This window comes from Lolium rigidum, chromosome 6 (assembly GCF_022539505.1).
Source record: "Lolium rigidum isolate FL_2022 chromosome 6, APGP_CSIRO_Lrig_0.1, whole genome shotgun sequence".
NCBI classification, from domain to species: domain Eukaryota; kingdom Viridiplantae; phylum Streptophyta; class Magnoliopsida; order Poales; family Poaceae; genus Lolium; species Lolium rigidum.
The window spans coordinates 174,739,086-174,763,581 of record NC_061513.1 but is presented as its reverse complement, the minus strand read 5'-3'; the positions used below and the strand labels follow the sequence as shown (position 1 = coordinate 174,763,581).

The window sequence follows — 24,496 nt, the reverse complement described above, 5'->3', positions numbered from 1 at the left end:
TGTGAGATAAAATTTGCATTATCAGTCTCGCTAAAGAACAATTTCAAGGTATTGTTATCTAGTCATACAAATTGTCAATCAGCAACCTTTTCTCTGTCACTATCCATAGAAGGGGGAAGACTTCATACATCCCATAAACTTGAGCTGTCATCCCACTCCCCTGGTGGTTCAGAGGCCTTGCTTGCAATGCCATTATCTCTGGTGACTATAATGAGAGATCATGCATCACTAAATATTTGCAGGATTCAACAGTATTGCTTGTAAATCATAGAACAAAGCATACATCGCAGGTCTCTGTATTCCTAAGCAAAGATATTAACAAGCATCCCTTTGGGGGTAACAACAGTTGGAAACCGCCTATACTCCTTTTTTAGTCTCTGAGATTAAACACCTGAAGGAAGGATGAAATAATTAGCAGATTACTATGTTGTGACAGGACAAGATTGTTTCCAGCAATTAGAGGGAATGTAACCCTGTACATGTACTGAGTTCAGTTCCAGGTATGAAAAGTTTGTTACATAAACCTCCGTGTCATTGTTCTCTTGTTCAGGAATCTAGAACAGTGCTGGCATAGTATTAACAGATAATGTTTGATGTTTGCTAAACAGCATAGAAGAAACTATATATTTTCACTGAATGAACTTAGTCATACTAAAAATGGCAGGAAGATAATTAAATAAGCCAGATCAAATATAAATTTATTTGTGTGCCACATGTTCCCATACTATTTCAATCGAGAAAATGCTATGAGCCAGCAAAAAATGCATATTTGCAGTTGTTCCCAATGATTTTTTGTCTGGAAGCATATGCAACCCTACCACAGTTGAACTAGAATGGCCAGTAAGTCGTTTTAGTACACGGTAAAAAAAAAAACTCAGAGCCCTCGAAATTTTCTTAGTCCACCTGCTGAGAAGTGAAAACAGCTACATAGATTTTCGGTACCCAGTGGGTCCAGTTTGATCTATAGTTCTACTGACTTCATTATTGGACCTCATCTGGTAGAATTGAGTTAGCAAGATGCTAGCTTTCATTATTAGATGCCAGAATCGAGTTAGCAAGATGCTGTAACCAGTGACTGAACAAGAACTTGGACCAAACTTGCAGCAAGCATTCTTCTAACATTGCAAAGATTAAAATCATGATGCATAATTGCATATCTCTGCTTGAACTAAGTTTACGGTTTACCATCTGCTCAGACTACACCATGAAACATGAAAACCAGTGCCTGAACAAGAACTTGGGACTAAACTTGCAGAAAGCATTCATCTACGTTTGCAAAGATTAAAATCATGGTTCATATCTCTGCTTGAACTAAGTTTACAGTTTACCATCTGCTCAGACTACACCACATGAAATTTTTGTAACTGGAACTGAAGTTGAACTAGGTTGTATTTCCATGATTATTTTCACTTCTTTCATTTATTGGCGTATAGTTGGCTCAGTATTCATTTAGTTAGCAACAGTTGGCTCTGAGTTTATAACTTTTAGCCACACGACACGTAAGAGTTGTAATTTGTAACACACCAGCCCTGTCAAGAGTAATCCATGACTCACCGAAGAAATTAGCCAAACAAAGAGCATATTATTATGTGTATAATTGTATATATGTGCTCAAACTTATTTGTATCTTTCTGGTTGAACTAGCTCACTTTGACCTCCCTGCGACCCTCATAAGTGGACAACAAAACACAACAAAAACCTATCAAACTGTGGGCACTCATGATGACACAAGATTTCAGTTGGTACTAACTATTTTTTCTTCTTTTCGAGGTATAGTTGATACTAACTATAGTTAACTTCAAGACTCATAAGGAATTAAGGACCACCAAAACTCATAAGGGTCAGATATGGATACAACTAGGTACCAAGTGGCAAGGTAAGTTTTTTTTTCAAACCATGCATGAGGGCTGCAACATAAGAATCTGGATATAACAAAATTGCAGACATGTCCAAACAATAGAATGTGCCATCCATTGCTTCAAAGTTCATTAGTTAGCAGCATGTATTAACAACTTAGTCACTCTAGTATCCAAGCTAACACAAGACCCTTGGGTAAGCAGACTTCCACAAGAAGGCTACATCCATAAGCAACAAATTGTACAGGACTCCTTATACATAATAACACAGTCATCTAAGGAAAATGAAACAAGACAAACTCATTAGGATAGAGTTGCTTACTTGCACGAATCCGTACTGGAATATCTTGTAGCTCTCGCCTGATGCATAGGTACTCTCCAAGGAGAGACATGATTGCCAAACCAACAATATTAACAACCCACCATGTAACTGAAGCTGGCCATCCACCATAAATGATGCAAATAAATAGATGAATGATGTAGAGGGTGGCTGCAAAGTCCAGGCACTTCTTGGCTCTCTCAATCACATAAAGCATGAATCCAGCACTGCCCAAGGAAAGGATCGTTGCAAAGTTAACACTGGGCCGTTTGTTGCAGAAATCATTTAAGGGAATATTAGACAACTGAAAAATGCTAAAGCAACATCAATGAAGTCTTTTCTCTTCATAGCAAAACAAAGGAGAAATTCTTTGTGAAAGGCTTAATGGCAGGCTTATCATAGGTTGCATGGTTTTGGTTCCTAGAGTTATTCATGACAAGTACAGTGTGGAACTAGAAGTCTAATCCTTAGTGCTAGCACTAACCACAACAAGGTATGGTCGCTTGAGAATGTTTACCCTACCTGCAAGGATCGATACAGGAAAACAAAACACGCAATAATGTGAACTGCAGAAAAATATCATTTCAAAAAGGCTTGAAGCAGCAAAACCCGATTCATTCTTTTTGTCCTTCTGCATAAGTTCAGATACTTCAGTAAGCGCTTTCCTAGCAGATTGTAGCATGTGGTAATTTTTGCCTTCTCTGATAAATGATAGGGAGTTGATTAACTCTCCTATCTGGCTGCAATTAGAATACCTGGCTCTAGAATATACACTAGAGTTTATACTCTTCTTGGTTGATTTGGAGACTGAAGACATAAAGTGATTGCGAAATATTTCTGGATTAAAACTGGAATTCCACTAAATAATTCACTGGTCTGTCTACTGGTGAGAAGACTAAGAAGGTCTTCCTTCCAGTCATAATTGGGCACCTAGACCCTACTAAAACCTTCTGATGTACACAAGTAGTAAGATGATATCACCTTGCTGCTATGTTACATAGCAGAATTAGCTCTATAATTCAGATACATCACAGCTCTAGCAAGTACACGCATACAAACAGACCCCTCTCAAGCCTTGACATACCAGCAAAGCTCGAATCACCTAACTAGTGGGGTTCAGGAAACGGCTATTACATTTCGCACATTTAGCAGCCTAGAATAGCAATACCTGCCCCATACGAACAGATCTGGAAACATAGACGCAGTTGAACTGGCAATTTCAACTCGACGCATTTGGAACTAGAAGCAATTAACACCTACAGCCATTGCTCATGTAACCAGTAACAATTAGCACCACAACAAGCGCAGGGGTCCAGTCGACCTATTCCGTGCCTTGACTCCTAGAGAAGAAACCCCGCGCCGCTAAAACTCGCACAAGTAGGTGGTAGCTTCGACGAACCAAGCGTTGGTTTGCCGGCGTGCAAGGAGGAATGAGAATGTTGTTACCGTACCCTGCGATGGCGGCGAGGAGGAAGGAGGCGATGGCGCACCAGCCGGTGGTTGTGCGCGGCGTGAGTATGGCGAAGTCGAAGAGGTAGAGCAGCGTGAGGCGCGGGACGCGGGTGCCGACGAGGAGCGCCATGAAGGTGCCGAGGCCGAGGTAGTAGAGGCACTGCAGGCAGACGATCTGCGCCACGATCAGCCACGGATCCCACACCATCGCCCCATAGAACATCTTCGCCTCGAACCCCCGCCCTCCGCCCTCCGACCTCCGGCCCCGCCGCCGCCGCAGACGAGATCTGGGGTCGCCGGAGAGGCGGTGGTTGGGTTTGGGGGATTCGGCGGGATCTCTTTCTCGCGCTGGATGTTAGGTCGCTTCTCTCTACTGCTGGAACAGGCGGAATATGCTGTGTTTTCTTTGGGGGATTTTACTTTTTGCCCTTATTTACTTGACACTTCTACGATTTGCCCTTGTTTACTTTGTACTTTATTTTTTGCCCTGATTTACTTTGGACTTTTATCATCTGCCCTCGAACAGACTGGGTCCACTTGAAATGTCAAAACTACCCCTTTCTTCTTCCTTACGAGAAATTGTTCAGGATAGACCATGGTGAGAAACGACTCTAGCCTCGCACAGGTGGAGGTCGAAGGCGGCGATCTCATCGTCGGGGCGCAGGGGCAGGACGAGACCCCGCAGGCCGGCCCGCACCTTCACTTTATCTGCTCCCTGAACGTCATCGACGAGGTTCAGCTCTGCGCGCTTGGGATCTGCCTATTGCTCGTGCTGCCCGCGACTCACTGCTACTCAGCCTGCGCCGTTGCTCCATCCGTACCCGGCGGCGCGCCCCTTACCGGCCTAACCTTCAGATGGTTCCCGCAGCCGCGCGCCTTCGCTGACAGGCTCCACCGAATCCCCCGCCTTTGGCGCCATGGCTGAACATGAAGCGCAGGGGAATGGCTATTGGGATGGGATCCGACATCACGTGAGTGGAATAGATCAACGGATTTGATGAGGAGGGTGCCAGAACCAGAATAGAGCAGCGCCATAGTCGAGCATGAAGAAGGAAAGGCGATATAGTCCACGGGGAAGATGAGCAGTTTACGAGAGTAGATAGGGTTATTTTGGACTAAGATTTTTACCCTTATCCTCAAAACAAACTATAATAATTCAGAATAACTCAAAAGGGGCAAATAATCAAAGTCCAAAGTAAATGAGGGCAAAAAGTAAAGTACAAAATAAATCTCTACTATCTCTACTACTTATAAAGGCACGAAGTTGCGTAGGAAAATAAGATCTGAGCCGTCTATCCACACCATCTAATGGATGGGAACGCCCATTTCTCCCCACCCCTTCCCCTGTTTTGGAGGATCACTTCCGTAGCCCCACTTCCTAAATTAACCACGATAGTTTGAAAGCGCATCCGCAAAATCAGGGAAGTGATTTCACTCCATATTTTCCTCCTACCTCCACCATGAATGCCCTCCCCACCGCCCGGTACTTCCTCGCCTCGCAGCCGCGCGCACCCCACGGCGTTGGACCGCCGAGTGCCGCTCCCTCCACGAACGGATGATCCACCGCTGCCCCCGTCCTTGCTCGCCGCCGCTACAACCCCACCATACACACACGCGCGATCTAACGCCCGAGGATGCCACGAATCTTCACGCTTGCCGCCGGTCAAGCCACGCACACTCCTCTCCCCGCCGCTGCTACTTTCCTATTTTCCTCTAGATCGGGCGCCGACGAGGTCCCTCGCGGACCGACCGTCGCTAATGGGACATGCCCGGATTTAGCACCACCATGCAGTTCGAGTTTTCTGCATTATCACTTCAACGAAGGTACTCGCTTTCCTACTACAATATCCTCGGTATCTCACAGAACTGCCACCGCCATGTCTTTTTTTCGTGTTCTGAATTCAGAAAACTTGTGCCTGGTTCAGGCGGTGGACAAGATTAGCCTCAAATGTGTGGGTTGTTATGATGTGGGATTTTCAAAGGGTCAGTCAAGTTTGGCTTCTTTGGTTTTCTGTTCTGAGAGCCAGTTTCTTTTTTATAGACGTAGGAACCAGATTGCTTGTGATGGATCTTGGAGAATGTTATCATAGAATACATCTTATGATGTTTGATTTGAACGCATTTACAAGCTTCATGCAATTTGATGTTGATTTGCAATGGATATTTGGTTCTTCAGATTAAATGCCATCTTAAAATATAATTCACCCGGTAAGTGTTTGGAAAAAACCAAGATATTTATAATTCATTTCAATCGTAGAAGTATAAGAAAAAATACCTGAATCCCAAACTGTATTTTTTCATTGTTTTACATTGTAGCCCAAAATTCAGTTATGAACTAATATATGTTCATGTTAGAACTCGGTAGATTGATATCGGATAGTTTAGAAGTTCACTCACTACTATTCGTATCGTATTCGGTATGCTAGGAGGTTCATGCAATCATTAATTTTTCTCTAACTTCTTAAGTCTGAATGTGTAATATTTACTCCCCTATTATATCTTGTATTAATTAACTTGGGGTAAAAGAACTAGCAGTTTAGCATGTGTGTTATGGTTATAGATGACAAGGTAAGGTCCTTCAGTTCTGTGCAAATGATTGCTATTTTACTTGAGATAGTTGTGTTGCTGCCAACATCGCCCTCTGAGTTCCCAAGGCTCAGAGCTTCTAGCACCAGCTGCTGCAATTATGTTTTCAGGAGAGAAGGCTACATCATATTGATCATGTATAGGAGTTTTAGAGTGGAAAATTTATTACCGGAAATTCTTCTTATACTACAGTACTGATACTTTAATTGTGAACTCCAGTGATGGTTAAAGTCACAGAAAGGAGGGACTCAGTGGAGACAGAAGAAAGTTTCGTGGAAAGGACAGTAGAACTTTGGAGATGTCATTTGAGCACCAAGATAAAGCATTGAGCTTCTCATTACCATATAGTCCAGTATTCTCTTTTAGTTAAATATTTGTGTCTAAACACCAACACAATATGGACCAGTACATACATCACTACATCGTTGCACATGACATATTGAAGTTAGCGAGGTCCGTTGCTATTTGACCCCAGGAATGGAATGACGTACCAACTGGTTTTTGTTAGGTTTACTATTGAAGAGCTCCATGTAATACCCGGATAGCTAGGATCTGCAATGTAAGATAGCTAAGATTTGAATGTATTAACACACTTTCTTGATACCAACCACAGCCCAACACAATATTCAGCAAATTAAGCATTTCTTTTGTCTCCTATAGATGACCAGTCAGTTAGCTTTAAAAATCAGTCCATCTCTTAATATCATTGCACCCTCAAGCATCATCTTCATGCCCGCTGGAGAGGTGGCATTTTCCCCCCTTCCCCTCTCGCTCATCTACAGTTCCTGAGGGTCTTCTCGAAGGTGCCGGGCCGATCCAAAGCTCATCTCGCCGGCGTTGCCGGTGGAGATGGGCAGAGGAGAGGCGCCGGGGTAGATAGTTTAGCTAGGGCTTGCGGCAGTTTGCCGGTAGGGGGCTCTATGCCCAGTAGTGGAGGCGGAGGTCGAGATCTGGCCGCCTGGATCTTGGCTGGTTAGGGTCCTATCTCCTTCTTTTTCTCCTCCGGTGGTCGGAGGGGAGAGGGAAGGAAGGGGCTGGCGCTTCCTTCAATAACGAAGCGGCGGAGCACCACTTGATGAAGTGCGGAAGCGGCGGGCGACATCCTTTCCTGGCCGGCCTTGGCGGCGAGGGGGAAAGCATGCGCCCGTCGATGAAAGGCGTCGTCGACAAGCTCCTGGCCGGCCGTGGAGGCGAGGAGGAGCGCACACACGCCGCCGCCAGTTCTTCTGCATCATCCAGGAGGTCTTACCTGCACTGGATTCGAGTGGTGGTGTTCGGCCATCGGCTCGGCTTCTCCCTGGCCTGCCATGGTGGCGAGGAAGGAGAAGCTGTAGATTCGCCGCCTAACGCCTACCGGAGCCAGATGCTGCCCAAGAGGTGCTTTGGAGCTGCGTCTTCTTCACCGTTGCTGTTGCTGATGCAGCGTTCGTCCAGGGAAGTTCTTCAGCGGGGGACATATGCCGGCGATGCCCTGCCCCTACATCTTTTGGCCGATTGGCGGCCCTTCTCCTGGAGATCTGACTTCCCAAGGACCAAGAAGTCCAAGGGGAAGAGCTTCTGCTTCCACCACGACGCTGACCAAGCGGTTCGTCCCCGGCGCCGGCGTTCGTTCTCTGGTGGAGCGACTCAGCGGCGATTCTCTTCTGCGGTGTAGAGCAAGGACCGGATCGCGTTTTTCAAATCTTTTCGAGGGTCTTTTCTGTAATAGTTTGGTCCTTATCTAGAAATCCCTTGATCTGTAGGGTTTTTTCTACAATTTGTACCCACCGCCTGTTTAATAATAGCAGCTTCTAGGGTCTTTGGACCCTACCTTGTTAAAAAAAAAACCCTCAAGCATCTTCCCGGTAGCTTGGTCTGCAGCCATTTCCGTAGAAATATTATAATAACCATGCATTTGTGTTTCCGTAGCTGAGTTTGGCATTTCTTTGATCTTCTGGCTGTTTTCGGACGAATAGATGTGCATTTATGTTCCCTCATGCCATGAATGTCACTACAGGGATGAAGAAGGACATCCAGCTCATGAGGGGGCTTCACAGGGCCGCTGATATCCACTGCCTTGATTACAAGAGAGACTACTAGGTGAATATTGTACATGAGAATTGGTAGTAAATTTTTTTAATGATGTGCCCAAATGATATTATGGAAATATGAATTGTGATCCATGCCTTTTTACATAGCGATCACCTGTAAGTACCAGTTTGTTGGTTGCGCCGTCTTACTTCAGTGCCATAATTTACAAAAACATTTCCTTGGACAGAAAAATTATGTCAGGTTGTTTGGGAACAATTTCCTCATTGTTCATATATGGATGGCTTAAGAATGTTCGATTTTTTGTTAGACATCAAATTAAGAAATGCATCAACTTCTTGCTGTAATTTTGATTCCTACCTTGTGTAGTTGTGATGTGGTTTAATGACGAAAAGAAGTGTAGGTGTATATTTCTACACGTCGTCTTATATTTCTATGAAACCGTAAAGACATCTGGCTTTTCTTGGGTTTGCATACTTTCCTTGACATCAGATGCACTTACACCAGCACATGGACGTGCGTTGTCCACAGTTGCAATTGCATGATTTTCTAAACGCCGTACCCGAGCTGAGAACATGACTTCATTTTAGATTCTTATTATGTTTCCATTCCAACATGAGGAATTGTCATCAAAACATGTTCATTTCTGATGTTGATTAGTCATACATACAAACAATATATAGATTAACATACAATGTATTTTAAGTTTGAACAAAAAAATTCAAGAAGTTTCTGTATGTTAAAAAGACGTGCGTGCACGTGCAAACTTACTAGTGAGGGCAAATTGTAGAAGTGTGAAGTAAAGGAGGGCAAAATATAAAATTCCCCGTTTTCTTTGGCTGGAAATTTTGGGGACCTGTTCTCTCTCTGGAGCGTGGGTCCAGGGGTCCGACAAGATTGAGCTGCTAAACCAGATTAATTAGTTCAGTTAATGCTGCAGAGTAATCAAAAAAGGTTAGTGCAGCGGCGTGTGTCGGTGTGTGTGTACCAATTGATTTCCCTTTTAAGATGTCAATAATTGTTAGTTTGAGCAACTTCCTCTCAAATGTTTAACTTTTCTCATTTCATAGGAAATGATCAACATGTTTAATAATTCAGAACATTGAAATTGATTTTTTACGAGTACCCTTGAATTGATATAGGATCGTCGAATAGGGTTGATTTTTTCTCTCTCCCTTGGCTAGGGCATATAATTGCAATTGCATTTTCATATGATCCATAAGTTAAACTAATTTAAGTTTAACCAGGTTTATAGAAAAATATATGAACATTTGGAACATCAATTTTATTAGATTCTCATACAATATATTTTGAGCATCAATTTTTTATTAGATTCATCATACAATATATTTTTCATACTAAATAGACTTGATGTTATAAATATTGACAACATTTTTTTTGTTATATACGGTCAAACTTGAAGAAGTTCAACTTAGAAAAAAATTGGAGAGATGCGTCTCACATAGAGCCGTATTTGAGATTATATGAATGAATACGAGATTAAAAAACTAGCTCAACCTTTGTTAAGTCCTTACACAGTAGGGTGATTGAAAATTCTGCAAAACAAAAGGGGGATTACATTCCCTTAAAGATGAAAAACAAGAGAAAATGAAAGAAAATATATTATATCCATGCACTCTCAGTTCCATAATGCCAACGACTATGAGTGATGACCTAACAACAACACGTTAGCGATTCTAGCAGATGATAAAGAACATAAACTCACTACAAGCGGATGTGTCTATTTCCCTAGGACCGATATAGTATCCCTATGAGTTACTTCTATGCTGAGAGTCAAACAAGCAAAATGTTAAGCGTTAACTAATCTACTGCCACTAGATCGTTATAATAATTTGCACAGGCCTCCATTATGTGATCGTGCCAAAGAGAATCACATTGGATCAAGTTGGGAGAGCCAAAATCAGACTGTTCACATGACTCGAGCATAAAAGTCTTGATTGATTACTATATATGATAGTTCAAGTGGAACTGAGACCATGGGGGGGGGGGGGGATATGTTGGTGCTTCTGCAGAAGCATATACATTGTTGAGAGGTGAGAAGAATAGGAATAATACGACCAATGGTGAAAGGGAGGACAACAGAAAGACGAGAAAATAAGAGATGGAAGATTGTTGGAGATAGATGACGACACATGTTACACAATTTTAGTGTAACAAATGAAGCGATGTAACATCTCCCCATCCTGCACCGTGGTGGAAAACAACTTATAATAGGTCATAACTTGATGGTAATCGGTCATGACATATAACATGGATTTCACATGATTCGGAAGTTGAACGCCATGTCAAGGTTACCAGAGCACGCTAGTAGACAAGTGCCGGAAACAAGAAAAGAGAAACAAACAACGCCTTGCTACCAGTTTCTTTGAACCACACATGACGGCCAGAAGGCTGCATAATAAATTCATAGGTATGTCCTCCATTACCACTTTTAGAGTGTCAGACTGTAAATTCACTATTTCGGAGGATGCACTGTATTGGAATGAGCAGATTGTTCGTTCTATTTTTGCGGAGGTGGTAGCGGAGAAGGTACTCCAGATTCCGATCAGTTGTTTTGGCGACGACAACTTTGTATCTTGGCCACACACATGACATGGTGTCTACTCAGTTCACTATGCATATCATTTAGCTCGCTCTGACTCGGTTGACTCGCAGCGCAACTAGAGTGGAATGATGTCCGACTCGGAGTCGGATACAAAGAAATGGAATGCTTTGTGGGCGATACAAGCCTAGGGGAAAATGCTGATTACTTTGTGGCGTTTCTCTCATGATTGTCTTCCTACTAGTGTTCAGCTCCAACGACGCCATATACCTACATTGCCTGAGTGTATTCACTGCTCTGTGGAGGAGCATGGGATCATGCTCTACTTTTCTGTCCATTTGCCCGGCATGTATGGGATGAAGTGAAGGAGTCTTTTGATATTTATTTGAATTTCAGGTTGCCTAAGATGTGGTTATTTGATTTCTTGGGGCGTTGTTCTAGGTAGGAAGGAACGGTTCTTGTTGTACATTTTGGCACTTCGTAATTTCGCTGGACAGTTTGTTGGGGCATATGGTGAATGTACCCGTGATGTTACTAGCCCTGAACTTGCTGAAGCCTTAGCGATCAGATCGGCAGTTTTATTTGCTGCAGATGATGGTTTGGACAAGTTGATCTTTGCTTCAAATTGATTGTATGTGGTTCAAAGAATCAATAATACCGAGAGGGATCGATCTATCTATGGACCGGTGATCCATGATATCAAGACCCTCGTTTTGGTGTTTTTGTCATGTTAGTCGCTTGCAAAATGTTGCAGGGCATCGTTTAGCTCGATCTCTTAATTTGTCTAGTAGATCGGCGTGGCGTGGTGTGCCTCCGGAGTGTATCGGAAAACAATTTGTATTGACAATATATCTCGTTGATTAATAAAGTACACACGTTCTCTCAGAAAATAGCAAGTGTATTGGGATCCCATTAGATATTGGTGTCCCTACTCTCACAAAAAAAAAAGACTGAGCTATCTTCAAATCCTTTAGGGTCTGTTCGGTTGTAGAATTTATTCCATTCCTCGGAGCCATTCTCGCGTTCGGTTCAGGGACAAGATGGAATGGAACCGTTCCTCGAAAGGGAATATTCCGCCCAGATGCGGAACGCACCCGTCCGGGCAAATCGGACGGATGAGGTGGAATGTCTCGATCTGCGTGCTAATCCCTCTCTCTCCCCTGTGCTAACCTCTCTCTCTCTCTCCCGTGTCTCCCTCACTGCGGTGCTCTCCTCCAGGTCAACGCCGGCGGCCCAGGCAGCGACGGCGGCCAGCAGGCCGGGCCAAGCACGCGGCGGCGGAGCAAGGCGGTGGCGGCCGGAGGCGAGGCGGCGGCCGGCCGGAGCAACGCGAGACGGAGCACGCCGCCCTCGCCGCCCCAATCTCGAGCACGGCGCGGCAGCCGGAGGCGGGCCACCTCGAGCACGGCCGGAGGCGGGCCACCTCGAGCACGACCGGAGGCAGGCCATCTCGAGCACGGATGCGGCTGTTGGGCGTGATTTAGGATTTTTAGATTAATTTAGGCAATGATTAATTAAATTAGGCACTAATTCGATTTGATTCCATTCCACATTTTTTGGGATGAATCGAACGGGAGAATGGATTGGAATGGCATGAAGTGGAATGGCATTCCATTCCACTTGATCCAAAAAACGAACACACCCTTAATATTTTGTTACGTCGAAGCAATCAGTAGAACGCCTCGCTAGCAGGACGGCGCTCTCAGTTCTGGCCCAACATTATAGGCTACAGGCCCACAGCCCACATAAAGCCCTAAACCATCAATCAGTAGATATTATGGCAAACCCTATACACCGACCAGGTCGGCGCGTACCGCGCGCCGCACACCCCGCGCGGTACGGGCCGGCCCAGTTAGGTGCGGGCTGCCTCCTTTTTCGATTTTTCTTTTCTTTTTTGTTTCTTTTTTCCTGTTTTCTTTTTTCTGTTTTCTGTTTTCGTTTTTCTTTCACTTTTTCTGTTTCCTTTTTTTACTTTTATTTTTCAGATTCGAAAAATAGAAATATTTTAAAAAATTAAATTAAAAAATTGTTCAAATATAAAAAACCGTTCAAAATCTGAAAAACGTTCAAATTTAAAAATCGTTCAAACATGAAAATTGTTTAAACATGAAAAATGTTCAAATTTAAAAACCGTTCAATTTAAAAAACCGTTAAAACGTGAAAAATATTCAAAATATAAAAATCGTTCAAATTTTAAACTGTTGAATTTAAAAATGTTCATATTTTGAAAAAAATCTTGAAAAATAATTTCATAAAAAATGTTAGATTTTGAAAAAGAAAAATATTAATAACAGAAAAAAAAACATAAGAAAGAGAAGAAGAAAAAAAGAAAAAAAAAACGTACCTGAGCTAATGGGCCACGGCCCAAACTACCCGACCTGGTCGCTGGGGGTGTGCGGCACCCCGCACGCGCCGACCAGGTCGGCGTATAGCAGTTCCCGATATTATTGTCCCTATTCTCACAAAAAAAAGCTGAGCTATCTTCAAATCCTTCGATTTTTTTGTCACGTCGAAGCAATCAGTAGAAGTGTAGAACGCCTCGCTAGCAAGGCGGCGTTCTCAGTTCTGGCCCAACATTATAGGCTACAGGCCCAACAACAGCCCACACAAAGCCCTAAACCATCACCTTCTCTTCCCCATTCGGCCATTCCACACTCGCCGAACCCCCCAAAACCCTACCACCCCTCGACGACCAGCCGGCGGCCGCCATGCTCCTCCGGCGACCGCTCCAGACCCTCACCCTCCCCCTCCTCCGCCGCCACCTCTCCACCTCCGCCGCGGCACTCTCCGCCCCAGATCTCAACATCGACGAGCTCCTCTCGCCGCCGTTCCACTACCTCCCGGGCCACCCGCGGCCGGACGCGAAGCACGACGAGGTGATCTTCGCCGTGCCGAGGACCTCCTCCGGGAGGCACTTCGCGGCCAAGGAGCGCAAGGCCGGGCGGGTGCCGGCCATCGTCTTCGAGCAGGAGAACGGCCAGGAGGGCGGCAACAAGCGCCTCGTCTCGGTGCAGTCCAAGCAGATCCGCAAGCTCGTCGACCACCTCGGCCGCTCCTTCTTCCTCTCCCGCCTCTTCCGCCTCGAGGTCTGGTCGGACCACGCCGGGCAGGGGGACCTCGTCGAGAGCGTACGCGTCCTGCCGCGCAAGGTGGGTTCTCTTAATGGTTAGTCATCCCTCGTTTGTTATGTATGGGTAGACATTGTCTACAGTATCCCAGTAATTAGTCTCGTGGTTGTGCTCTGCATGATCAACGGCCCAAGTCTTGGAGATTTCCATAGCTTGAATCAGCATTTCGGATTGAAGATAGTGTGGTTCCACGTCACACTTGCTTCAGTTTTATGTGGCCATTTGATTTTTTGTATATGAGGAAAAGATAACTGGCTTGGTGCTAATAGTAATAGAAGTATAGGAGGTCCATTCGATTGAAGAGTTGGAGTTGCTATGTTGTTAATTAGTTATCTTCAACTGTACCCTGTTCGGAAAAATTAAAGCTTTGTATTTCTCGCCTCAATTCAGCACAGTAAAAATGGTATTTCTTAGTTTTTTTTTGGTAATGTTCTTAGTGTCACGTAGGATTTTGACCTAGTCTCTTAACTAGGTTGTTAGAGGATTAACTGGCTTGGTGATAATAATAGTAATAGAACAATAGAAGGTTCATTCGATTGAAGAGTTTGAGTTGCTATGTGGTTAATTAGTTATCTCTAACTGTACCCTGTTCAGGCAAATTAAAGCGTTGTATTTCTCGCCTCAATTCAACACAGTAAAAATGGTATTTCTTAGTTTTTTTTTGGTAATGTTCTTAGTGTCACATAGTATTTTGACCTAGTCTGTGAACTAGGTTGTTAGAGAATTAAAGGGGAATGAACTTGCAGGTTTAGTTTCTATGATGTATACTTGTATATATTCTACTGGACAATCAATGCAGTAAATACACCTTGTGCGTTACACTTAAACTCCTTCGGTCTTAGGATATTTGTTACCAGAAAATGGGCACTGGGTGATCTCTTACAACTTATTGGGTCGTAGGATATTTTTATATCAGAAAATGGGCATTGGGTGAATTCTCAGATGCTGCAACATGAAAAGTCTGGTGCCTTCATTATCTTGCCAGACTTGTAAATGTTTAAGGATGAAACAGAGCTTCCGTTGTTGGGAAGCTCTTGACGAAGTAACACGAGTGTATGTATTATATACCAGGGAGGATTCATTTATATGGTACAAGCAAATGCAATTTATCCTCCTTTTGTTCCTCTTGGGTGATCGTTAGAATCAATTTTATTTGGTTGTCTACTTCACTACTTGTCTTCACTAGCACGATACCAGATGAGCGGTTGCAATGCACATAGTGCATTTTCAAACTTCTAGGGTTGCTTTTATTCATTATCGAATTCTAGATGGGGATCATGTATGTTTGTGCAGTCTTAAAGACTTTTTTTTTTTGCACGTGTGCTCATTGCTCTGGAGTGGATAACATGGAGAAAAAACATGATGGACCTGTTTGGGACTCTGAATTTTCCCTCGATTCCTACAGGAATTGAACTGTTTTCTTGCTAAATTCCTGCGAACTGAACAAAACTGAAATATACCCACCTCTCATACCACACTATCACAGTTAACATGTTGACCTATGTGTGATCTCTTAGATTGTGTATCAGGTATAGACCCTCCCTAGTTGATGTAGGAGAATCAAATGGCTTCCACAGATGGGTGGTTTTGAAAATATTATGGGAGTCACTTTCTCTGATGTTTATCAGCAGCAAATACCGTCCTACTAACATGGAGCTGATTGCTTTAACAATGAACTATATGCGATGTTTTTTTAGTGAACAGCAAAATATCAACCAGACACTTCCATCAACTTTGCAAACTGACCCTATATGTTAGAATGACTGGTGCAGCGAGGATCTTTTAAGCAATGTAATGTGGTACTGACAATCAATTGAATGAAACATTTGATTGATTTGTTTGAACTATATTTTCAGGTGCATTTGCACGCAGGCACTGATGAACCTCTGAATGTGACATTCATGAGAGCTCCTTCTTCAGCGCTGCTCAAAATAGATGTTCCTTTGATGTACATTGGAGAGGATGCTTCACCTGGTCTCAGGAAAGGTATGTAGCATGTATTCCAATGATGTATCTATCTTGTGTAAAACTAAATTGGAATGCTAAAACAAATGTTCTCCCATTTTTTCCACATAAACCAGACATTAGATCTTAGACATACACAATTTCTTCATCACGTATGTTGTCTTGCATTTAACCGTATTGTAATATTTAGGCTACTTAGAATAGTTTATCCCGAGCTATGCCAGTGAATGCCTCACTTCTCTGGAACAATACTAACTAATTAAGTGACGTCTAATAGCTTATTACAGACTTACATGATCTGTGTTCATCATTTTCATACAGGTGACTGGATTACTAATTCAGTGTACACTAAACTTTCCATTCCGATCACTCTGGCCAGTGTTCAAGCATTGCCTTCATTACATTATATACAGCTCTAGGATTCAGTGCATTAAGTCCTTATCCATGCATGTTCCTGTTGTATTAAGTTGCACCTGTTCAATACTACCTCCGTCCCAAGGAATAAGGCGCACGCGTATTCCAAGACGAACTTTGACCATAAAAATTGAGCAACACAATCTTGATTATATTATATGTAATTAGTATCGTTGGATTCGTATTGAAAAGTACTTTCTAATGATGGTAATTTTATACAAACAATCTTTATATATTTGAAGTAATTCTTGGTCAAACAAAAAGCACGTAAAACGAGGACGCCTTATTCCTTGAATCGGAGGTAGTAGTAAATCCAGACTAATTTGATTATATCGACAATCATGCAGGAGCTTATTTCAACACCATAAAGCGAACAGTCAAGTTTCTCTGCCCTGCTGACATTGTTCCGCCATACATTGAAGTGGACCTAAGCGAGTTGGATGTCGGGCAGAAACTGTTGATGCGTGATCTGATAGTCCACCCAGCCCTGAAATTACTTCAGTCGCCAGACCAGCCCATCTGTAGCATTATAGGGTCAAGAGCCCCTGACCAGAAGAAAGAGAAGGAGAAATCAAAATAAGTAGCTCCATTGTATTAACTATCTGCAACAGAATAAACATCTTTTTTTGCTATTCATGCTCGAGTTATTCAGTTCTTGATTACCCGACCTAGAACACATACTAGGAGGAATTGTAGCCAGAGACCACTGTTTTACCTGAGGAATGAATGTCCTGAGAAGCCAGGAGCTACATACAGTAGTAGTATGGTTATTTGAGCATGTTCACAGAAACGTTCACTGTGATGTATGTTGTCATAAAAGCTTTTTCGAGTATCTGTATGTTCTGATTGCTTGCGTTGTCATGTGTACTAGCGTTTTAGGTAACATAAGTAGGTGGATTTTGAACTCTTGTCCGTACTACAACATGATCTTGTAGATTTTGAACTCTTGTCCACACCACAACATGATCTTGAAAGTTCCTGATAATCTAAGTTATCTGTCATAATCTTACTAAATTCTGCTCACTCTTGTTGGCACTACAGATTTTGGGAGAGCTCAGACTCGCTTGAAAATAACCTGCACACACAAACTATCATGAGCTCTCAAACACACAAACTTCCTAAATTAATAAAAATCTGAAAGCAGATGTGGAAAAAAAAAGGAAATTCTGAAAGCAACCTCAGCTCTTTAATCTGCGACAACAGGTCCTACTGAATTCCCTAAAAAAAAAGGGTCCTTCTGAAAACGCTAAGACAGCGATCTCATCCACAAAATTAGACACTTACAGTATCAGCAATTCAAAAGGAAATTCAGTTGGTCTAGGTATAGTATTGATTGCAATGAAGTTTCAGCAAATTCACTGCAGGTTTGAGTGAACTATGCAGCAACCAGAAAATTACTGGTAACATGTCGTTGTATGAATTGCGAAGCCGCATAAAGACACAGAAACCAGATAGTTCTTGCCATATAAGAATTCTAACCATCAATTTCAGGCTTGACACTTAAAGGAAGTTGAGCAAGTTAGTATACTTGAATATTATTTTGTGCCACATGCTTTGTAAAAATACAAGCAGAAGCTTAGGTTCAGATACATGACATAATAATCAACGGCATCAACAAAATGACGTCCAGTTGAATATGAGGTTCCAGCGAACACATGTTCGAACACACGCACACACCCTTTCCGATCAAAATAATAATATGACCGGAAGCACAGTCATCATTCAGGCTCCTCCAAAAATTCGAGGATCCAGGTAAGGGAAATAAAGAGAATCAATACTCAGGGTAAATTCATCAGTGCAGCAGCAGACAAAATCTTCAGAGAAAAACTTGATGAACATGATCACATCCATGGCTGCACTTATTAACCTCAGACAGCGCTTCAGTTGCGACCACATCAAGTTCTTTGCTGATGCTCCTTCACTGGATCAGTTGGAAAATGCGCCCATCGTCGAAGGAAGGGCCGCTAGGATCAGAGTGATCTGTTGCAGTTGCAGGTTCACCTTCAATCTCCTCTTCCATGAAGTTCTCCCTGCACTCCACGCTGCAGAAGGCTTTGTCACCCCTACAATTGAAGGAGACATGACACCAAACATTAGTAAAAAGCATGAAGCAACTACAGATCCAGTATTAAGCGAACGAAAAGGCTATAACGTGGTGCATCTACTTTACTGGAACACTTACTGGTAGATATAGATGTCTTCCTTTTCTTTGAGCTTCTCAGAGCAAAAACAACAGAAGCTCATGGTATTATCCCCTTTCAGAGGAGATACCAGAGTATCCTCACAGCCACCCTCACCAGGCATCAGCTGCTCACCTTGAAACTCAAAGACACGATCTCCAAAAATGTGGGTAGTTCTAGGGTTAGGACCGCGAGAAACAACACAGGTGTAGTCCTCCGAGTTGACAATGTCATCAAGGGACATGAAACTGCCGTTCAGCCCATCACTCATGTTCTCATCCTTCAGTTCGACCACTCCAGGCTGCATAGGAGCAGTGGAGCTGTTCTTGCGGGTTAAGCTGTCAGTGATCCTCATCTTAGACCCAAGAAGAACCTTCCTGCTGCCCAGCGGCGAGGGGTTCTCATCACTGAGAGAGTCAACCAGTCCAAGCCCAACCCTGTCCCCCAGCAAGATCTTCTGGTTCTGGCTGGCTGCACCGGCATCAAGGAAAGATGACCTGGGTGACTTGGTTGCCAGGCCTGTGAAGAGCTTGAGGTCCAGGGGTGATGTTGGACTGCGGACGGCGTCCAGTTCAATCAGACATTTGGTGCTCAGCTTGACAAGGAGGTCAGGGACTCGGAAGAAGCCCATCTTGTGAGCAACCGATTCAGAGGAGGCGGTTTGTGGAACGGAAGACTCAGCTGCCATTTGATCACCTCTGGTTTATCTTCCCACTGCAATTTCCTTTCGGGTGTCAGTAAAATTGGTTTTGTAAGTTCATCCTCTCTACTACTCCGACAACTTAGAAGGATCTACTGATTCAGGTAGGTAACACGCAGAAGAATCAGATGGGGAGTTTTTTTCTTATGCAGAATCACTCACTCCGCAACAAATTACTGCTGTAGTAGTAAAATACAAGCAGGAGCTAAACTAAAGTATTTTCATATTGGGGTGTGGGACAATGCGTCTTCTACGGATTCCTTTGCTTGCAAGCATACACAAACGATAATTAAAGCATACTCCAGGAAAACATCTTTATACGGACGGAGAACAGGAACAAAACAAAAAAGATAAAGACATCTCTATCTGCATACTCCAGGAAAACATCTTCATACGGCGAACAGGAGCAAAACAAAAAGACAAAGACATCTATCTGTGACTGTGAGTAATCAATCATCATCCGATTCTCACCTTTTTTTTTTGCTTGCTTTACGCCTGTTGTTGCCTCACGAGATTGCTTCCTCCCAGCAGCAGCAGCACCTCCCTCGTGAAAAAAAGGCGAAAATCTCCTGAAAAGCAGAAAACAAAACATGAAACCACATGATCAGTAGCACTCGTCGTAAAAACGAGGAGAGGAGATTTTATATCCCCGGGAAGAAATTGGACGGCACGAGTACGAGCCGAGATTAAACCTCCAAAAATCTTCGAACCCAAAAAAAAAGTAAACCAAAAAAAGTCGGGGAAATCAGACGCGGTACCGATCGGAAAGCCGGTGAGAGAATCCGAGCGACCTAGGGAGATTAAGAACCCCTGGCGAACGCGTTCAAATCTATGAAATGCAGGCCGAACGAATCCATAACAACGGAAGGCAAAACCGCCAAGGATCAAGAGGGAACGACGTGCCCTACCTCGGTCTCCTCAGGCGGCAGCGCGGAACATCGAGTGAGGCGGGGCGGGGAGGAGGAGGAAGAGGGGACTTGTGTGCAGAGTGACAGAAAGATAAGAGGAAGAAATAGGGCGGAGAAGAGAGGGGGAGAGAAAGGTTTATGTGAGAACTTTTTGCTAGTTCCAGTAGTTGTTGGACCCTACTCCACCTTTCCCTTTCTCTCTCTCTCTCTCTACTTTCTCTTTCTAGGACTACTACTTAACTCCGAAGAACACTACTGTATCTTTTAATGGAGACAGAGAATAATATGGGGCCCAACTGGCAACAGATGTTGATTTCCTCTTAATGATGCTTAATTAATTACTAATTAATTGTTTAATGGAATTGGTCATGTAAAGTTTGGAAGGGTGTTAAGACAGTGATGTCATGTGTGTCACTGATGTGGGGACTTGCTTGTCATGTTGCTGGTAATCACAAGAGGGGAAAAAACAAAGAGGAAAGAGAAAGCGGATATTATTACCTGTGGCTGTGGACTCTTGTTTGTGTGGCCCGAATTTCTTTTATCTTTCACACAGGTGGTGGAGTGGAGTACAGAGTACAGACTATAGAGTGGTGGAGTTACCGAGGAAGTACCCTGTCGAATCAACTTTTTTGACCTGGCTTGTGCCGCGGATTTTTTCCGCATAAAGTAAAGCCTCTGCCTGCCTGCCTGCGACTCCACTTGCCACAAATATTTCGTACACTGCCGGTTTCTCTGATAGGGTACATCCAGCATCTTTTTTTTTCTACTACTACTAGCAGTGAGGAATTTGCCACTTTAGAGTGCAAGAATATATTGGATAATTAATTTGCACAATAGGAAATAATCAATTGGAAGCAACAATTCAGTGCTTGCAATGGAGAACACGTCTAGACAAGCAGTCAAAAACGTTTCAAAATAAAAAAATCTCGTGAAATTTGAGTAGGAAATAATTTTCCGTCACATTTTTACGAAATACTTGTAGAGATTCCACGTTTAGAACATTCCTTGAGGCGAAGGCAAGTTAAGATCTACACAAGCGTTTCGCAGGTGTTCGGAGTAGAACGCTTCAGTAGACGCAATGTGGGTGTTCAATATTTACATCATGGGTGTGACTCGTTATGCTTCTGCCTTATCTTTCCACGAGATCTCTCCGGATATTCGAGAAACACGAGTCCCTTTTGCCTTGTATTTTCCGAGATCCCTCCAAATGTTCGAGAAATGTTTTTATTGATTTGACATGCTTGATCCAGGCGTATAGTGATCGCACAACCCATTTTATTCGTGCTTTATCCATTCGCAAGATCTCTCTGTATGTTCGAGAAAGCGTTTCATTGGAAGCAAGGTGCTTGCCTTATCCTTTGCCAACTCTATTTCGACCTTTTCCAGTCAACCCTCTTGTGTGTCTCTTTTGTATTTTTTTTTGACACCTTTACAGTAGGGGAAGCCCCTACGGTGTAAATTTTATATTAATATGCAGAAAGATACAACTAACCTAAAGAAGGGGAGATTACATCAAGGAGGGGAGATACACTACGATGGTAATGCTAGGAGTATTTGGTATGTATTGATGGCAGTGTGAACTTACACAGAACTGTATCCACCACGAAACCCTATGAAGATCTACTGTAGTCAGAGAGCGCTGTGAATTTCCCAGCTGCTCAAATTTATTGTTGCATTGTGTGGCATCATGCTTCCCTGTCCCGCAGCTAGGGGTATTCGCATTCATTTCCTTCTTTATTGGAGCAGCTCGGCATTAACCCGCAAGTCACGAGGACTTGATTGCAAGCTAAGACGGCTTGTTAAAAGATTTTGCTATGGTGTGCTAGTTTTTGTTCTTGTCGAGAACAAAGATCCGTGAGAGCGTAAATTATATTGCACTCAAAGTTTGTATACAATAGATTATACATGGTTATCGTGCATATTTTCGTGAAAGTATTATTTTCGGTTTTTATATCGTATCCCAACAAGGAGCGTAGGAGGATGTTTATCCGTGGTCTTTCTGTCACACGCAAGGTGTCACAAGTCTTAGGTGAATTGACTGCAAGAATTAAAATGGAAAGTGGTGAGTATAAATAATAAGGGTTTGGAGTATTGATGGTGCAATAAAGTAAAATACATAAAAGTAAACAACCAATAAAAAATAAATGAGTTTCTGCAGCTGAAAAAGTAGGCGCGAGGTGATTCGGTTCATGCCGATAGTGATTGTGTCAGGTGGAATAAATGTGATAAGTGATTCTTCATATTTATATCTGAGAAGGTAAGTAACCCATAAAAGAGAAAAACTTATCTTGGTAGATTTCATCTTCGTTTAATAATCCTTCTGCCTGTTATCAAAGCTATGGTCAACGCATCTATTAAGGTGGTTAGATCGGAGTAAATCTTTAAGCTCGGTGATTCCTTGTAATTCCTCAAGTATTGCTAGATCTTCTTTAATATCGGCCGTGTCACTCGGGGATCACCGAATCACTAGCAAATAAATTCATGTTTATGAGTTCTTGAGATCATGCTATCTGGACCCTTAAATTAGATAACATCATTAGATGCACATAAAAATTTATACTCATATATGTAATAATCTCAAACATAGGTTCACAAATAGATGAAATAAAATTGGCACATCACATCTCACCAATCCCCTACATCTCCCACGCCAATGGGATCTACTCACACATGAGAGGAGAATAGCATAACAATATCATTGCAAAGTAAATGGAGTTCAGCTTGATATTACCGTAGCAATCCACAATAGTTGAAGATCAAATCAAATACAAACCAGGATGAAATAGAGGTTTCAATACCTAATCTTACAAGTATGAATCTCTCTCTCAGTACAAGTGGGATGTAGTGGATGAGGTGATGATCTTAATGAGATTGATCGTCGATGGAGTCAAGGTTAGCATTCTCCTTCTTCAGATCTGATCTCTTCGGTTCTGGTGCGAATGGTTGTTGTTGTGTGTGTTTTTCCGTCTATCGCCCTTCACATAAAGGGTTTGGTTTGATAAGACGAAGGCGGCGCCGGCCAGTACGGGCAGACCGTACGGGGAAGCCCTGCCCGTACCGATGCACGTTAAAGCACCAGCATCGCCAAGATGAGTTTGGCCTCAAAAGAAAATGTCTTTATTTTGTTGCAATTAGCCCATAAATGTCCTTGGATCCTCCGGATATGATGGTTTTCTAGGATTCATGATTAAAAACAAGGTTTCGCTTGGATCGCGATATTAGCGTTAGTTGAAACACAAAATCCAATGAAAAATCATTGAAACCTGTAGATAGGTGATGGAAAATCCGTAGTAAAATGCATCCAAATTTGGAGCTATCAACAAGCATGTCGCGGGAGGCGTGGGATGAAGAGAAACACCAATGCATGCTCATCACGGCGGACCACAGAAGGCGCCGCGTCAACGCTGAGGCGCACAAAGCCGAGTCCGCGAGAGGGGCGACCGCAGCCGATGTGTGCCTTAGCTTGGGCGGCTCACCCTCGTCGCCGGTGTACTTCGTGGAGGCACTGTTGCTCTCGCAGATGCGGTTGTCCCAGATGGATGAATACGCTCGCTACTCCACCGAGTACGCCGAGAGCGGCACCATCGACCCCAGCGCGACGTTCTCACCAGATTCGGTGCCGAGGGGAAGCGGCGGCTTTCGCTTCCCCGACCTCAACACATCGTCAGATCTATGCCATCGCATCCCGACCAGCAATGTTGGCCATGTGACTGACGGCACCGTCCTCCCCCGCAGCCCCTTCAGCAGCGATAGCAGGAGTGCCCACCAGGTGCTCGGCAGCGCGTCCGGTGTGCCCATATGCGATGACAACGTGAGTTTTCTCATCTTGTACACATATTGTAGACCGCCGCTGAGTCAAAATGGTTTTTTCTGGCATAGATGCACGGCGCCGAGACCCTAAGGGGCTTCATCCGCGGCGACGGCTACAAACCCGACGTCGGTGTCGACGACTATGACGATGAGGCCGACGGAGAGGAGGAGGACGCCGAGGATGAGGAGGGCGAGGAGGTGCCGATCGATGCCGACACCGGCGTGACAATGACCAAGAAGAGGAATAAGGCGACTGCTAGCACTCGTGGGCCTAGGTCGAAGGTCTTGGAGGATGAGTGCCTCATCGACTCGTTTAAGGTAGTGAGCTTCTGCCCCATAACTGACGCCAATCAAACCTCCGACAAGTACTACAAGCGCCTCCTTGATCAATTTAATGAGAGGAAGAATTATTACACTACCATCCACATGATCCGGAACGACGGCACCCTCTCTCACCGTTGGAACATAATCAAGGCGGCGTGTAGCAAATTTCATGGCCACTTTGAGAAGGTCAAGAACCGGAGGGAGAGCAGCAAAACGATAAAGGATTGGGTACGTTTGTTCTGTGTCCATTTGATCATGTGTCA

At 43.6% G+C, this 24,496-nt stretch overlaps 3 protein-coding genes across 3 annotated transcripts; 1 reads left to right on the top strand and 2 right to left on the bottom strand.

Annotated features, from left to right (window-relative positions):
* On the bottom strand, positions 1-4,002 carry LOC124661364 (protein SYS1 homolog). Its single transcript, XM_047199225.1, has 3 exons — positions 3,627-4,002; positions 2,179-2,402; positions 1-391 (listed from the first exon to the last, which is right to left on the bottom strand). The coding sequence occupies exons 1-3, from the start codon at positions 3,848-3,850 to the stop codon at positions 384-386; spliced, it is 456 nt and encodes a 151-aa protein (XP_047055181.1). The 5' UTR covers positions 3,851-4,002; the 3' UTR covers positions 1-383.
* Positions 4,003-13,512: 9,510 nt separating this feature from the next.
* On the top strand, positions 13,513-17,141 carry LOC124668010 (50S ribosomal protein L25-like). Its single transcript, XM_047205219.1, has 3 exons — positions 13,513-13,953; positions 15,789-15,918; positions 16,659-17,141. Exons 1-3 carry the CDS (start codon positions 13,513-13,515, stop codon positions 16,889-16,891), a joined length of 804 nt encoding a protein of 267 aa, XP_047061175.1. The 3' UTR covers positions 16,892-17,141.
* Positions 17,142-17,821: 680 nt separating this feature from the next.
* Positions 17,822-20,215, bottom strand: LOC124661860 (FCS-Like Zinc finger 8). The gene is made up of 4 exons (XM_047199749.1): positions 20,100-20,215; positions 19,663-19,760; positions 18,494-19,205; positions 17,822-18,374 (listed from the first exon to the last, which is right to left on the bottom strand). The coding sequence occupies exons 3-4, from the start codon at positions 19,177-19,179 to the stop codon at positions 18,230-18,232; spliced, it is 831 nt and encodes a 276-aa protein (XP_047055705.1). The 5' UTR covers positions 19,180-19,205; positions 19,663-19,760; positions 20,100-20,215; the 3' UTR covers positions 17,822-18,229.
* Between the last annotated feature and the right edge of the window lie 4,281 nt (positions 20,216-24,496).